Source organism: Lepidothrix coronata, unplaced genomic scaffold (assembly GCF_001604755.1).
Source record: "Lepidothrix coronata isolate B3197 unplaced genomic scaffold, Lepidothrix_coronata-1.0 Scaffold172, whole genome shotgun sequence".
NCBI classification, from domain to species: domain Eukaryota; kingdom Metazoa; phylum Chordata; class Aves; order Passeriformes; family Pipridae; genus Lepidothrix; species Lepidothrix coronata.
In genome coordinates, this window is record NW_016690352.1 from 908,279 (window position 1) to 925,029 (window position 16,751).

At 36.6% G+C, this 16,751-nt stretch overlaps 1 protein-coding gene across 16 annotated transcripts in view; it reads left to right on the plus strand.

Moving 5' to 3' along the window:
• LMO7 (LIM domain 7) overlaps positions 1-16,751 on the plus strand; it is a 130,020-nt gene that overhangs the window by 95,508 nt on the left and 17,761 nt on the right. For 11 of the 16 annotated variants that reach the window (XM_017829976.1, XM_017829979.1, XM_017829990.1 and 8 more), the window contains 8 exons: positions 1,022-1,164; positions 2,443-2,884; positions 3,644-3,970; positions 6,852-6,966; positions 11,663-11,824; positions 13,188-13,372; positions 14,025-14,085; positions 15,104-15,160. In XM_017829976.1, the coding sequence (XP_017685465.1) occupies positions 1,022-1,164; positions 2,443-2,884; positions 3,644-3,970; positions 6,852-6,966; positions 11,663-11,824; positions 13,188-13,372; positions 14,025-14,085; positions 15,104-15,160 (1,492 nt within the window). Of the gene's footprint in view, positions 1-1,021; positions 1,165-2,442; positions 2,885-3,643; positions 3,971-6,851; positions 6,967-11,662; positions 11,825-13,187; positions 13,373-14,024; positions 14,086-15,103; positions 15,161-15,313; positions 15,356-16,751 lie in introns of all 16 variants that reach the window. The other 5 variants (XM_017829985.1, XM_017829978.1, XM_017829983.1 and 2 more) reach the window with 5 other exon arrangements.

Sequence of the window (16,751 nt, forward strand, 5' to 3'; positions counted from 1 at the left end):
CTGTGTAATGCAGAACTGAAATTATTTTAAATATTGCCATAAGATTCTGATTAATGCTTTAGGATAAGACTTGTGTGTATTGTAATAAAACTATCAGGCTTGATTTCTGATGACATAAAGAAAAGTTAGGGCATAGCTTCATGTGTTATCTGAAATTTGTAATTCTTTTTTTTTTATGAAATGATTGGAATGTCTAGTATTTGATCCTTTGGGAAAAGGGGGGAGGAAATAATACTTTGTTGTGCAAATTCTTGAGGCTTCCATCTCTTAATAATTCTGTCTTAAATCCGGGTTGTAAACTGTATGGTAGCTTTGCACAGAATCATAATGGTATCTGAAGATGTTTGATTTTATTAAAATCTCTGCTTGACAATGAGTATCAAAAAGAAGCTGAAATTAAGAAAAAAGCACTGAACAAGAAGTTCATAGTTGTTTGTTTAATGCATCTCAGCCATCTTGGTTCTGATATTCAGTACTTTCCTTAACTCAGCTCTGGTATTTCATGGACACTATTTAGAGTTCACATTGTGGTTTTACAGAAATGAGGAAAATATAGTAATATATGTTTTCAATTTAGAATTTAAAGCATGTTTATTCTCAAGCTAATGTATCAGTCTAACATAATAGTGATTTGGAAAAATAATAATATCCCAAACTCCAAAGCCTTCAACAAAGAAATACATATGGCATTTGCATCAGTTTTCAACTATGTGTCACTGGGTAAAGTATTCTGGAATAAAATTGAATATTCTAAGGAGGGGAAAAAAATGGAGCAAAATTATGTGCCTTTCCACATGTAGTCCAATAATTAAAATTACTAACTTAAGAAGGCAGTGAGCCTGCAAGCCTAACTGAAATATGAGAACCTTTTTATCATTTAGCAGAAAGGTACATTAAAATATGTCTGTGATGCAGAAATGCGAATAAAATCAAGGCTATAAGTAGCATGTGATGAGATGCCTCTGTACTTCTATGGGGTCTTGAGAAAATCTGATGGGATACATTCATGTTATTCTAATAGGATCTAGCAAAGTGGAAGAATCGTAGAAAGAGCTACACTTCAGAACTGCAAAAGAAAAAGGAAGAGAGAGAAGAAATTGAAAGGAGAGCCTCTGAAGTGTCTGGAAGGAGTACCAAGTCACTGAAAGAAATGCAGCAGGAGAGGTAATGGCCCTAATGGGAGTATTATGTTGAAGAACTTAAATTTGAGCATTTTTATTCCTTTCAATTCTTGAACACTTTTGTAGCCAAGTTGCAATTGATTCTGCAGAGATCTCAACAATTTTAGTTGCAAAATACAGTGCAGAAATCTAGGCAATTGAGGGCTGAATATGGTTTACTAATGCTGTCTTTGCACAGAATGTTAAATAGTTTTGCTCTATAAATGATATTTTGCTCTGCTATCTATAAATAAATGTATTGAGAAGTCAATATTTGCATTCTTTTGAAATTAGTTAAAACAATAGTGTTGAATTGAATAGTTGCCTTTTTTATTCTTGGATAAGCTTAACTATTTCTCTTTATTCTACCACTACATTTGCTATTCTTTTAGCCACTGTGAATAATTACAGCCAGAATTTTAATGTATGTTACAGAGCTGTAAACTTTTACTTGATTTTCCCTTTATCCCTAATTGTTCATCTTTTAATCTCTGAAGAGTAAAAAGTGTAAACTGCACAGTACCATTTCTACTGGTGACAGTCTTATTTATTTGCTTAAAATGCACGTATGACTGAGTTGAAGTATTAGAATGGAATGGCATGTATTCATAAAAGAAATTTTAATGAATTTAAACCCGGAATGTTTTGGATTTCTGTATTTTTTTAGTTGTGAGGACAAAAATAATTGCTTGAATAAAAATATGGATGCTAATTGTATTGAATATCCAATATCATCAGAATCTTAAAAATTATGTGGTAAAGATTATCCAGGTGGTGGTTGTTCCTTTATGACAAAGGAATGAATAGCACAAAAAGAATAATAATCTGAACTTCAGGACACCATCTTATTTAGTTATCTAAAATTCAGCATAGTGTATTCATAGAGCAGAAATGTCAACCAGAGTTATAGAGTTCAGGCAGTGTTATGGCACTACCTTCTTTACATTCTTTCCTAAATTAAATATCAGTTTCTGGGGATATGTAATTTGGATGGCTATATAATTTTCTTGGCAAATATAAATTTCTGTCATGGCGGCAGCCTGAAAATGTGACAGTAGTATCCCTGAGTGCTATGAGAGTGTTGAAATGGGGAGGAGGGGGGAGAAGGTAGATATGAAAAGATACGAAAATACTAATATTTTTAAGTTATGCCATTCATTTCAATTTACTGGAGATATATTTTTCGATTTATGCTCTGCCTTGAACATTCAGTAGTTGAAATACTTAGGGCCTGCCTCTTTGTTGGGTCACTTTGGTGTTCTAACATGCTCTGTCCCCCTAGGGAGGGGAGAGATGAAGACTCCTGTGGGCAGCGAAAACAGGAACACAGCTGGAGGTATTCACTGAATGACGATGTGTTTAGTGAAGAAAAAGCACCTTCCACATGGTCAGCAGCAAAAGATTACCTTTTGGAAGAAGATACTTCCTACAGCACTAAGGACAGCAAAAGTGAATATGCCTCACAGCTGCCCAAGGAGAACCTGCCGGAGAGCTCGGCTGCTCAAGAAGCTCCTGCTCTGCCAAAGAGCCTGGCAGAGGAGCAGAGCTCTGCTCTTTTGTCTACTCGCTACTCAGTGAATGCTCAAACTGGGTCAGCTCAGGTTTCAGCTTCTCTCCCGAGAACTTACCAGAAAACTGATACCTCTAGGTTAACATCTGTGGTTACACCAAGACCTTTTGGTGTCCACTCAAGAGGAATCTCGTCACTTCCACGGTCGTTCACGGTAAAATTCCGCTTCATTCCTGAAGTTTGTAAATATAGGTCTTTAATAGCTGGGGGAACAGTAGAGTTTTAAAGTTTTGTTGCTTTTAAAAAAGTTTTCTGCTGTATGATGAAGGCTGTGTTAATAGAGCAGGCAGTTCTGTCATGTCTTTGGATGTTTACTTGTGTTTCTGTTCTTAAACATACTCCTGGAATTAAAGCTAGTAACTATATTTGGTAGAATATTCTTTTTATTACTTGTGTAAGTCTCCTTAGTGTGCCATACAAAAAAACTGTCATTGTTGGAGGCAATTATCTGGAGCTAAGTTAACATAATTAAGTGGTAAAGACGAATTTTTCAGGTGATGTAAGTTTCCTCTGCTCTGCTGACTTTGTTGAAATTGAAATTTTATGCTAGCCTAAAATTTGTCTGCTCAGTAAAGCACTGAAAAAATGAAATTGATTCTCCCCCTGCCACATTACTATGTTGATTCTCTTAGCTTTCTCCTAAATCCTTATTTGTCTAAATTTAAAAAATGGTAAGAATGCAAATAATTCTAAGCAGATGACTTTAACAAGTTTATCTTAAAAAGTCTGGCCTACTTATTCTGCAAGAATTTAAAGAGAAAAAAATATGTTTCTCTTCTTTAGTAATGGGTACAAAAACCAGAATTTGCTTGAAAGGGTGAGAGGTGTTTTTGTTAAATATTAAGATCACTGAAAGATTTAAAGAATTTTTTTTTAGAAGCACATATTTACCAAACTGTTATTTTTGTCCTAGATGGATGATACTCTGAAATACAATGGAGAAGTAGAAAAAGCTAAAAGAACTCAAACTTTGTTCACCAGCGTCTCCTTTTCGCAACCAGACTCTGCACACCCTCTCTCCACTAGTGCATTCAGAAGCAGAGGTGAGGAGGAAGAGGAGGAAAAAGAAGGTGTTCAGTCAACACCTGCTCCTACTTTGGCATTACCTGTAAAATCCCAAGACCAAGATGCTGGAAGCAGTATTCTTAAACCTGAGTATGGCATTCCTTCTGATTCTCTTTCACTTGCATCTTCTGCAGAAATTACGAGTCCAACAGAGCCTGAGGATTCAAAATCCATGGTAAGTGTGGAAATAATGTGATTACTTGGTGTAATTGAATGCTACAGCAGAGTAAAAGATAAAATATATAAAATTTCATCTAATGCAAGTATTTTTCTAGCAGTAAGAAGACAGCTCAGAGATCTTCTGTTTCTTTTGATTTAATTTGTGAGAAAGAGAATATTTGGGAAAAAATTGTTTCTTTTGCTGCATTTTTCCCTACCCTTCATATGCCATGTGCTTAATTTTATTTATTATTCTAAATGAAAATAGTTTTTCTAAATATTGTTTAGCGCTTGGAAAGTTTTTTTTCTCCAGATTAACACATTGTGACACAGTCAGGTATGTCAGTTAGATAAATTAACTGAACTGCTCTAGCATTCATTTGCACTTTTAAACTGGTGGAGGAAAATAAAGATCAGCTTTTCCAAGGCTAGCCATAAACATCAGTATCATACTATCCTCTTTTTTCCATCTGGCTTGAGTTCCTTCTCTCTTTTTTTTTAGCTATTTACTTGAATCTCATTAATGTTCACATTAATTTTGAATTAATTCGCCATCTCTTTGCGTATGTGCTTATCCAGGAGTTGGGTCTTTGTGTTCTTTTTGAAATATGTGTCTTCAAGTGCTGTTTCCTCCAACTGATTGCATGTTTCACATATAAAAAATGACCAGCAACACCTTTGATTTTTGATACCTTTCTGTAATGTCTGAGAATGTGCTTTATACCGCTTGACAGATTAGAGATTAGTTCTTTGCATTGCTGATGCTGCTGTAAAAGTTAATTGTGCCAGTGAATTGTGCCAGTAATTGTGCTTGAGTGAAGGTTGTAAGACCTTAGATGCTGATTTATGAAATCACTTCCCATATAATCTTTTCAGAAATTCGATGACTTTGAATCATTCTTCTTCCTAATCACTTGTGGAAAAGGAACATATTGCAGTTCCTGATACCCCTTGGCCATTGCCGTGAATTTATCTTAAATTTTTGAAACTGTGATTGCTGTATAAAGAAAGGGATCATAATTTTTTTTTTCTGTCTTGTAGCAAAAACAGGCAGAGGAATTTCTGTTCTAATCAGTGAAAACATAGCTTCTTAGAATCTCTTTCAGCATGGCAAATGAGAATAGCATATACTCGGTCCATATTATTTTTTTTCTCGTCATTAGTCAAGAGATTATAAATAGTCCTTCCTACAAATGAGTAATATGGGTGTTTTATTTTAAAAATTAAAAAAAAAAAATAAGACAGGTTGTGTTGTGTTATAACTTAACAAACTGGAACTTAAGGAATGCAAGTTCCATTTGTTTGTAAATCATTGCCAGAGATGAGAGATTGATATAGTTCACTAGTCATCCGGGCAGTAACACCAGGTCTGTGGAGCACTGACTGTTTTAGAGATGACCTATCCAAATGATGAAGTTCAGTGTACAAAGTCACGTTACTCCTCTGACAAGAGATAGGTTGGAAGAGTCATGTTGGGATAGTGGAAAAAAATAAGAAGACAGGAACACACTCATATTCCAAAGGTTTGCATGTTCTGATAGAGTGTGCTAACCTGTTAGTAGACTCACTTTTAATACTCACCTAAGGACTTAAGTTGAACAGGAGCATTTGCACGCTGGTAGCTGTGTTGTGAAGAAAAAGACTTTCAGCCCCCCTGGGCTGTAAAGGGGAGTGTTTTCCCAGGAACATTCCTGTAACATGAGACCATACCTCAGAATGTTGCCTTGCAATGTTGTTTTCTTCTGTATCCAGTGCTCAGGTACTGCTGAAGCCTCCTCTGGCTGCACCTCCCAGAGACTCTGGCTGGCTGCATCTGCTTGTGCAGTGCTCCCTGTAGCTTCCTGTTGTATCCTACCAACATAGGAGCTTTGGGGAATTGGCACAGATTTCTAGAGTTTTAAATATTTTAAGTTAGGAAAGATGAATCCCACCCTTCAGGAATGCTGGTTCACTAGGCGGCTAAAACATAGGTGTCCATTTAATGTATGTATAAAAGCATGCTGGGTCTCTTCCATGCACATGTTGCTGGAATATATCTATTTTAACATTATTTGACAGAAAAAGTCTATTTTTTTTCCTTTTATTGCAATGTCAGTTTCCTGATAATGAAATGCATAGCATGCACTTGGGTATTTGAATTGTTTTTAATGATTTCACATTAAAATGTTAATGTATGCAACACATTCTCATTATAGAGTTTGGGATTGAAAGCAAGTGTTTCAAAATGTTTTCCTATTCAAATATTTTTGTTGTTTAAAGTGGTAATGTTAGGGTTTGATGCAGATATTGAAAGCATCTTGGAAGTCCACTAGAATGGAAGAGCTGAATTTAGCTAATTTTGGTATTAGTTTTATTGTCTGTCTCCATAGCAAGCTGGTAGTATTTCACACAAAAGAAAAAGAGTAATTTTTCACTTAAGTAAATCTGGTTGCAGCATTGAGCTTAAAGTAAACTGATGATGTTCACTGTCAGATGTGCAAGAAAAAAAATAAGATTGATTACTGGTATCTAGTTTTTTCACATCTCTGGTGCTCTCTCAGGAGGCAGTATGTTCAACAAATTCACAAGACTATCCAAGAAGACTCATTTAGGGCTTTAATTTCCTCCAAGATCTTAAATTTTGTAGCATTGTGTTAACAAAACATTTAAACTAATAGAAATGCAGAGTGGAATGTACGTGTAGAGAAAATATAACTGTGAACTTAAAGAACACCTGTTTGAATAAAAAGCAAATGAGTTAGTTAACTGACTTCCAATACTGTTTCCTTTATCTGTGATGCTAATAATAGATGATTAAAGTGCACATTGTGAGCAGCCTCACTTATTTAGAGGATAACCTTTCCCTCATTTGGATTCCTGTGATACCAGATACTGTAGTGTCATGTTTTATTTTTCAGGAACAGTACAGTGAAATGAGAATCAGCATAAACCAGAGACCTGGCCACAGTCGCAGCTTTGGGTTTACAACAAATTGGAGTTCTTCAGGAGCCTTTGTACAGACAGTTGAAGAAGGTAAATGTGTATTAACTGCACAAATTTTTGTTCTTACGTTTAGTTTGCAGAGGCTTCTAAATTAAGGCATTTGCTGCTAAGAATGCTACAAACATTTTAAAAAATCAGATGTAGAACTGAAAAATCAGTATTTAGTTTGCTAATGTGTTTCTGTGAATCCTCATCTCTTGCAAACAGGTTGAATTCGAAAATGCCAAAAATGCATTTTCCTAATTAAGGACATTTCTATAACCACTGAAAAGGCATAAACATGATTATTTGTTCACCAAGCCCCTTACTGAGCTGTAGCAGGGGCCACGTACAGACTTCTAATATCCAGATTGTTCCTTTCAGTGAAGTTTAAAAGATTTCACTTCATATGATTTGTAAACAAATGCAGAGGAAAATTAGTTAGGAAATTTAGTTAGTCAATTTGAATTTTGGAGACGGTTAACATGTTTATAGCCTGTCTTCAACATACTTTTTTTTCAAAAACTTGCTCATGTTGTATCCTTATTCAATTCCTGTAGCTCCATTTAAAGGAATGAAGAACGAAAGAGGTGGGTGGCCCATTGAAAGATTAAGTTGTGCTTTCAGCTAGGCACTTATCAATGTTGTATTTCTTGTTTTTAAGGATGTCATAGTCTAATTTAGGTTGGAAGGAACCTTGAAAGATCACCAAGAGCAAAACCCTGCTCAAAAAACTGTTTAGACAATTCAGACAGGTTGCCTAGGGCTTTTACCCATGTGGGTTTGAAACCCTCCAAGGATGGAAACTGCACAACCTCCCTGGGCATTGCATAATTATCCTCTCAGAGAAAATTTCCCCCACATGTCCAGTCAGACCAATCTTTGTCCCAGTCAATTTTATAACCACGGTGCTGTGTTCTCCTGCCATACATTTCAATAAAGAGCAGGCTTTCCCTTCTCAGTGACTCGGTGACTTCTCTTGGTAGGTACTGGGGAGGCTGCCGTTAGGTCCCTCCCCTTGCAGCGTCTCTTCTCTAGGCTGACCTCTTAGCCTCTCCATTGCTCCAGCCGTGCCCATCCCAGTGCCCTACCATTTAACTTGCCCCACTTTATTGATGTCTCTCTCACAGCAGTACACCAAAACTGGACACGGTATTGTCAACATGGCATACCAATTGAGCAGTGAACGGAATAGCCACTTGCCTTGACCTATTGGTCATGCTAGTGTTCATATAGCCCCAACACTACTAGGGTCCCCCAGCCTTGCTCTCCAGCTCAACAGTGCCCAGCCTGAACCATCACCGTGGTTAGTCTATCCCAGAGCAGAACTCTGCATTTTGGCCTTGTTGAATGTCAGATTCCTGCTCTGAATGGCAGCCCTGCCCTCCAGCGTTTTAGCCATCTTTTTGGCAAGGTTTGCAAACTTGATGAGGGTGTGTTTCACCTCCTTCTCCTGATTATTGGTGAACACATTAGAGAGAGTAGGTCTCAGGGTACATCCCTGGCAAGCTCCACTTGTAACCAGCCTCTAGGCTGAGTATGAGCCATTAACTGCTACCCACAGAGCCTGACAACCCAGCCAGTTGTTCACCCATCTGGTTGCTCTGCCCTGTAGACAATACAATCCCAATTTTGATACCAGGATGCTGTGGAAGATCATGTCAATAGCCTTATTAAAGACAAGGTGTGTGGTATCCACCACTCTCCCCTCATCCACAGATCTATTCAATTTATCATTAAAAATAACCAGGTTGGTCAAGTGTGATTTAGACTTGGCAAATCCAAACCAACTGTTCCTAGTCACCTTTTTATCTTCCATGATCCCAGAAAGAGCTTCAGGAATACTTCCTCTGATTGTTTTGTCATCCTAACTAGCTGTATGATTTTCTTGAGATGATAGTTTGCATTTATCTTTTTAGGACTTATAAATGACTCTGTCTTCTATATATGCTATTCCTTTAAAAAAAAAAAAAAACAGTTGAGAAAACTAGGAAAAATTAATTTCTTGTAAGTGTTCTCAAAAACCTAAATATGAATTAAGCTTATAACACATATTTCAGTGAGTCCCATTTATTACATATAAAAGAAAAAGAAAGAACATAGTGCTCATTTTTAGTTTTCAACTTTCACACTAAAAAATAGGTAAACAGCCTTAAAGTCATTAATCTAGTCTGTTCTGCCAACTTCCGCAGTGCCATATAATCTTTATTATTTCAGCCCTTTCCCTTTCAGTTTCCCTTTGCAATAATTTTTTGAGATTGTCTTGATGTAAGAATGCACTTCTGTGATCAAACACTTGCAGTCACGTAGAACACAGTAAATTTGACCTATTTCCTTCAGGTTTTATTTTCTTTGTATTTATCTATTGTAATAGCAACAGATGGGGATAGGTTAAAGGACACTAAGTACATCTAGAAAATGAATATTTGGTTTGTTTTGTTTTTACTGGGGACTAGTAAGAAAGAAAAGTCTTTTACCTTCAGGGAAACTTGCGAAAAACAGCAGTACATGTTTTATATCACAGAAACTAAATCCTTTATAGCAATATAAAGAAATTATTGTTAATTTCTATAGTTTTGGAGGAGCTGGACAGAGAAAGACAACATACAGCTTTTGGCACCTAAATTTCTAGCTAGTCTCTGCAGGCTTCTCACCTTTTCTAGGGCTGAATCAGAGCAGAAACCCAATATAGGCACCCTGGTTTGTCCTTTTATTCACAGTCTGTGGAGGAAGAGCAGCTGGCAAAGCTACATGCTAAAAATTGCGTAGCATAAGTTGTTCTGGCTAAGTTAGGTCTACGTGTGCAATCTAAAGACTGCTGCTATTCATTCAAATCTGTATGGCTGGAGTATGGTATGGATATGTCTTTGTAGTAATAGTATAGGAAGAACCATGCAGTCTTAAATTCCCTTCCTGTCATAAAACTGACCTGAGATATACTGTTCCTACCTCTGAACTGGGTCTTCTCATCCCTGACAAATTTTTTGAGTTAAGATGAACATGACCTTTTTTGTTTCCTAGGGCTTGTTCTGTCACAACACAAAACAGAAATTATCAGTTTTGGTGACTCCCCTTGAGCCTGAAGCATTCCCTCTACCATGAGCATAAGGCTTAGTCTAGATGCAGTCAAACTATATGGTATTAAGTATCAGACATAATTCCAAATGTTATATGATCGTGTTGAAAATAGTAACTTCAGTGTTAGTATCTTCACTAGCATTCTTAACAGTACCTTACATTAGTAGATTAACATATTCCTGGCTTTTAAGGAGATGCGTGTTTTTTCCAGTTTAACTATTGCCCGTATTTTCTTCCCCCAGATAAAAACCCTCCCTTTTCTTCTACAGTGTTACTTAAAAGCAATTGGTGTGTTTGGAAAATTTTACTGCTAACTGCAAATGAAGTTTGTAGTCCATGTTTTAAGAAGAATGCAGAAAAATAAAATATGGAGCTTTGCTCTTCTAGTATAGTAGCTAGTGTTGCTTTTTAGTGAATTATGACGAATCACTGTTTGGTGCAGTATTAGGAAGCATAGCATTTGTTAATTTCTTAACTTTTTCATGTGCCAGGAATACTAAGAGCTATCGGAATCCTTAGTGGATGATCCAGACCTAGAGTGGTATTTTACTAACGAGTCAGATAGACAGAAAATAGGATGAAGCATATGATCTAAATCCTTCTGTCATATTTGTACATGTTTGTTTCTAATAATGTAATAGAGCATTGTTCCTGGTATATTTTAAATAAGATGTGTGGATTTCTCTACTTACTTTGGAAAATGCTTCCATTGTGTAGTTCAAATTTTTTTTACTAACAGGAGGGTTTATTGTTCAGTGCTTAACTACATTTTTACTTAGCTTTTCTATTTTCCATTCTGCTAAGGGAATAATTTTAAATGGAAAAACCATTCATATGTAATTCATCAAATCATACTTGGAGAGTCTGACTTTCTCAGCTCATCCATTTTCTGAATTAAATAGAGAAAAAGTTTATGAACTGATCCTTATGTTCTCTGTCCCTAGTCTAGTAATATTGCCTGCCAATGTGTAGTAGATGAAAAAAAGTATAAAGTGCAGCCTGTCTTGCAAAATATCAGTAGATTCAAAGTCCAAGCTGCATAGAATTTGCTCTTAATTGATAAAATAAGTAGAATCCAGACAAGTCTAGTGGTACAGCACCCAGCAATATCTTGAGTCCAATTACCAGTCAATTCAGAGCTAACAAACTATTTTATCACAGCAATAACGCAGCATGCTTTTGTCAGTAGAGTCCAGAAACTGTAAATAAGAATATGGGAAAGCCAGCTTCTACTGGAATTAACAGAGTGCAGGCTGTTTTTTTGGCAAAGAGGAGGATTACCCAAACATTGGCTGAATTTCAGCTAATTGTTGCAGACCCTGTGGTGCTGCCTCTCTCTCACTATCTCAGTTTATAACGGTGAGTTAGTGAAGGCAAGATTGAGTCCAAAGGTTGCTTATTAAAAGGGCTAGCCAGAATGTGAAGACTTACAAGTCCAAAAGATTGATGCTCTTTGTCATTTTCATAAGTTCTAAATTGAAAAGCTACTTTGATAATGAGTTTACTGATTTTGTATTAAAATGTAGTAGATTTTTCTAAGACTTACTGAATATCGATCATTAAGCATTTCTTTGAATAACTCCCCACCTCACTCCCCTCCAGTCACAACTGTGATAAAAAAATAATTATGAGTGGAGACATAATTTTATTTTTCTTCTGTTTTCTGCAGGTAGCCCTGCAGCACTTTGTCAACTGCATATAGATGATGAGATCATTGCTGTCAATGGCACAAAGGTTTCACATATGGACTACAGTCAGTGGGAAGAAGCCATCAGCAGAGGACTAGAAACTGGAAACCTGGTCATGGATGTCAGACGATACGGAAAGAATGGTGAGTTGTTTCATCAGGCAGATACAGTATGCTCTGTAAGGCAAATAAGCTTTGTCTCTGCTGTACCTGACAGCTGAGAGTCCTTATTACCCTTACAGGAGTAATATGTATCTAAGCTAAGTAGTTTGCCAGTGTGTCTGTTGCATTTTAACACAACTTGGCTTTTTTAACTGCTTGTGCATTAGAAATGTCTTGACAAGCAAATCTTCAAAGCATTGAAATACTGACATCTTTCTTGTGCTCTGGCCTTTTTCTGAGAGGATGCACAGGTGAAAGAGTGTGCAACCACCACAAAAGGGTATATAACATTTAATTTTCTTCCATACCACAAGAATAAAAAGGACCTGTTCTTTAGACCATAATAACTGTTTAAGCCTTTCTCTCTCAATGACCAACTCCCTTTCTTCAAATGACGATCATGTGTTCTTTTCTTCAGGGGGCATTTCAAATGATGTGTGAGCTTGTTGGTGGCACCTCTGTGCTATGATTTTGTCCATTGACCCAAATACTGTGATGCTGTAATCTCTCCAAAATGGTACTGCCCGTTCTGGCTAGTATTTCCATCCTGGCTGATAGCCTTGTAGCATCTCTAGACTTGCCATGGTTTTAATCAGGATACCCTTTCGAAGTTCCATAAGAATTTTTGCAGAGTTCAAAGTATGACCAATGACTTCTTTCACAGTATAAATACAAAACATTCTTTTAGTAGGAAGCTGGGTAGAATAAGTTACCAGTAAGTGGGGAGAAAAAAAGTAGAGTGAGAGAGAGACAAGAAACAAATCGCTTTGCAGGACATAGTACAACTGTAGAGTAAGATTAGTGGCAAACAACTCATTGAATAAAATTTTCGGTAGTGGGAGGGGAGAAATAATGAAGTCTGAGAGAAGAGTATCGTTTGTCTTTGCCTCTTTAGTTTTGCTAGTTTAGTTTGGACTGCCTTTTCTTCCCCCCTCTCTGCTTCCTGATGAGCATGGACATGAAAATGACCCTTCCCTGGATAGTGTATGAGTCTCATTGTAACTTGCCTACATAAAGTTGGAAGACTTTTCTCGATCCTTACTAATGTTAATGAAATAGTTTCCAATGAATACTAACTGCTCTTTAATGTTGAGCTGCTGTAGCACATATTAGCAAAACATCTGGCAAACTTTACCTGGCTTATGACTAACACGTGCATTTTTGGGGAAGGCGGTCTGCTCATAAATGCCCTTTTTCCTGTCTTCACAAATTCCACCTGATTTCTGTGTCTCCCTCTTCTGTTGTGTGTGGTTTTGTGTTATTTTAATGTGTTTTCACTAACTCTTGTTCTGTTCTTTGACGTTACTGTCTATATCAATTTCTTGATCCTCCACATACCAAAAAGACTGGGGCAAAGACCAGCCTTCCCTGCCACATGTAAGGCATAAAATCCTCAATCTCACCAGTATGGCTACCAACATTATAGGTACATCTGAAAATAAATGGATTGATGCAACTTCTGGAGAACATGTTTCAAATGTTTCCACCATATCAACAAAAAGAGATTTCTCCAGCAGCCTTCGAAGTTCTGTGAGTATGTTTTTGAAGGGTTTGTGGGATTTGGGAGAAGGAAATAAAAATGTAATGTCTTGGTAATGGGAGGATGGAGAAAAAGCAGTACAAGTAAAATACAGGACACTGCAAATATGGAGATGTAGCTAAGTATATATTAAGGTAAATAAGATGTTTTAAAGACTTGCTGCTGTCTATTCATGAGTGGACACCAGTAAATGATATTAAAACATGTGCAGACTATATTTTAACTAAAACATATAATGTGTTTTTTTCTTTAGAGAAGACTTTGACCTGTGTTATTAGCATAAATGGAAGTTGCAGCCCAAAGAACAAACGTATACGAGATTTCAAATTACTTATAAATAACAACCCACCTGCCAAGGAGCTGAAATAGAAAGATCTTGGCTTCTGGCATTTTCTTGCAAACTAATGGGTTTTTTTATTTCTGCAGCAATTCACAGCTGCTTATTGATTCCCTCAAATGCCTGCGGTTGCCTCATTATAAAATACACTCAGAAAGTTTTAGATTGTTTTGTATCTTTCTATGGAAAATGTTATAAAATGTTTCATGATATATAGTTCCTGTCAGGGAAGATGTGTAACTGGATAAACTTCCAAAAAAAAAGAAAAAAAAAAGACCTCTTTTTTTTTTTTTTTAATTTTTCAGGATACAGAAACAAAATTGATAAATGGAACACAAGGAGATCTTGGCCCTAATGAACAAAGAGGTAAACCACTGTTGCTATTCATCTGCTAATTGTGTCATTTGCAACAAGCACAGATGTTAAACCTGTAATAATTGCAAGCTTTATACAGTGGGTGAAGTGAGACCTTAATAAACTGAAAGCTAGACAGATACCACAGACATGTTGTTGCATCTAAACTCGGTGTAGTTTGCTTCCATGACATGCTAGGCAGTTTGAGAACTGACAAAAAAAGCTGTAACAAACCCCCCTGCCTCTTCATTAGTGTTTATAAATTTACTGTGTGGTAGGGGTGAAAGAGAAGAAAGCACACAATTTATTGTAATTGCTACTGCATTGTGTAGAGACTGAGTCAGTATTAGTATTGATTTATTTCACTGCCCAGGAAGAGTGTAAAGAGTGTTCAACTTTTGGTATTCCCCCCGCCCTCATTTCAGTTGTGAGGTTTTAGGGATAGCAGCTGTTTCGCTATTATTATTTTACTTTTATTCCTGGAGAATGATACTGATTATTCCTGTATGAATAATAATTACTTATGATGCTGTGAGCAGTTATAACCTTACTTGACAACAGTGAGAGAAACCAGGTATGTATACTTCCTAATGGAATAATAATCCTTAAATAGGAACTTTGTGTTTCATTTTAACTTGAGTAAACATGGCAATTTATAAAAGAATTCCTCCAAGATATCAGTTGCCCTCTGGAGATGCCTTTCTGATGACCTGAAATGGTGATTAGGCTCCTCATTCCAATGTGGTATCCCAGTCAGGGAGGCTTAAATTAGACAGGGAGACTCTGAGTCCAAGTTTGACACTTCTACGATTGTTATAGTTGGACATTGTTAGTGATAAAATGAAATACTAATCAGTATATGATGTAACCTACTAAGGTTTTACTTGGTATTGCAGAGGCTTTTTGTTTTTCTGAAGTGGTGTTGCTCGAGATGAGAGGACTAGCAAGTTTCTTATCCAGTGGTTATAATCTTTAAAAAAAAAAAAGGCACCTCATTGACTTGTTTGTGTTCTTTGTATTTTTCAAATAGCATCTGAACCTATTTCTTTGAAAAACTTAAAAAGGCGGTCACAATTTTTTGAACAAGGTAAATCAAAGAGCTAACATTTCATGTACTTCCATGAAATTGTTCCTGCTGCATACTCTTCCTAACAAGTCTGGTGCTGGGTGCTCTACCTCTTCAGCAATTTTGGTGGCAGTTATAATGAAGCAACATAATGAATTTCCCTTCTTTTCCCAGGGTCATCAGGTTATTCTTACAATTCATGGGTCTACCTTTGTGGTAATGGGTCTTTGTGTGTTCTTTTACATCTATAGCTGTTTAAATCTCTTCTATGTCCTTCATCCTTTTTTTTTTTTTCCACTGGTTAGAAGTAAGAAGAATAGCACTCTTTGGTCTGGTTTGCTACTACCTACAAAACAGGAATAATGCTGAATATTCCAGCAGAGGTTTAGTGAAGATGTCAGAGCTGTTGATGAAATACGTAACTCTGGATTTGAGTTTATCTTGAGTTGCAGCTCTGTGCTTTCATGTAAATTGATGGAAAAAGGCCTCTGCTGGCTTTCCAGTCTGTGGTGATATCACAAGATCCCAAGAAGACCAATATAAATTTTTAATTTAATATGCTAGCTTTTAAAGGCAGAAAATGAGGCACTCAATTTTGGTTTTGTAGGTTGCTTTTCAGTGTTCTGCATGTCACAGCTCACATACTTCCACTAATGTTATATGTCTTATGCTGTCTTCAGGCTATGTATGCCTTGCTGTTTTGCTGTAGCCTGAAAGAGGGAAATTCTGGCCCTTTGGAACTTCAGTTGAATTTTGCCAGTGATTTGAGTGGGGCCAGGATTTTGCCTTTAGTGGTGATGACTCTTTGACAAAAGTGACTGTGAAGTGCCACAGCATATATCTCTTTGTGGTTCTGTTTGCTTTTAAATACTTCTGCTGAATTGTATCTGTATGGTGGTATTTTGTTGTTGGCTGTTTTGTTGGTGTTGGGGGTTTTTTTGTTGGTTGGTATTTATTTTAATTAGTTTTATAGCAATATTTTAAGTATTTCACCTCTGCTTGAGGAGGAGGACAAGGTTCTAGTTCTAGACTGTACGTTCAATACAGTTATGTTAATTTTAAACTTTTGACACTTTAGCTTTACAGTTATATGAAAGATTCATCTTTGTAAACCCGTGCAGTTCAGCATAAGCTTACAGGGGTGAGAGAAGAGGGGAGCAAAGATAGGTGCTGTCTGTGCCTCCCTTTAGGATCTCCTGGCGCAATTGCAATAGATCAAGCTGTTTGTCCTGTTGCCGCTGTGGCTGTTGAGATCTGAAAATGACAACAAAATTGTGCATCTATAGAATGGACACTAGCCTCTGACTCATTATCTTTTGTATCCGAAGTTTGACCTTTTTTCCGCTTCATGTGGTCCTACTTCAGAAATCTGTTGCAACTTTTTGCTTTTATGTGTTTTCTTTAAACTTGGAGATTAAACTTTTTAAATTTGGAGAGCTAGGTAACAATTACACTGTAAACAAACAAAAAAAGTGATATTGCTCGAGAAAATTAAATTTGTACTTCTCAACATTTTCTTGACTTTTAATATGTTAGCATAATACACGTCTCTCTCTATTAATCATCTTGGCACAAGATGATTAAGTCCAAGTGTGATAGCCTCAAGTAGCAT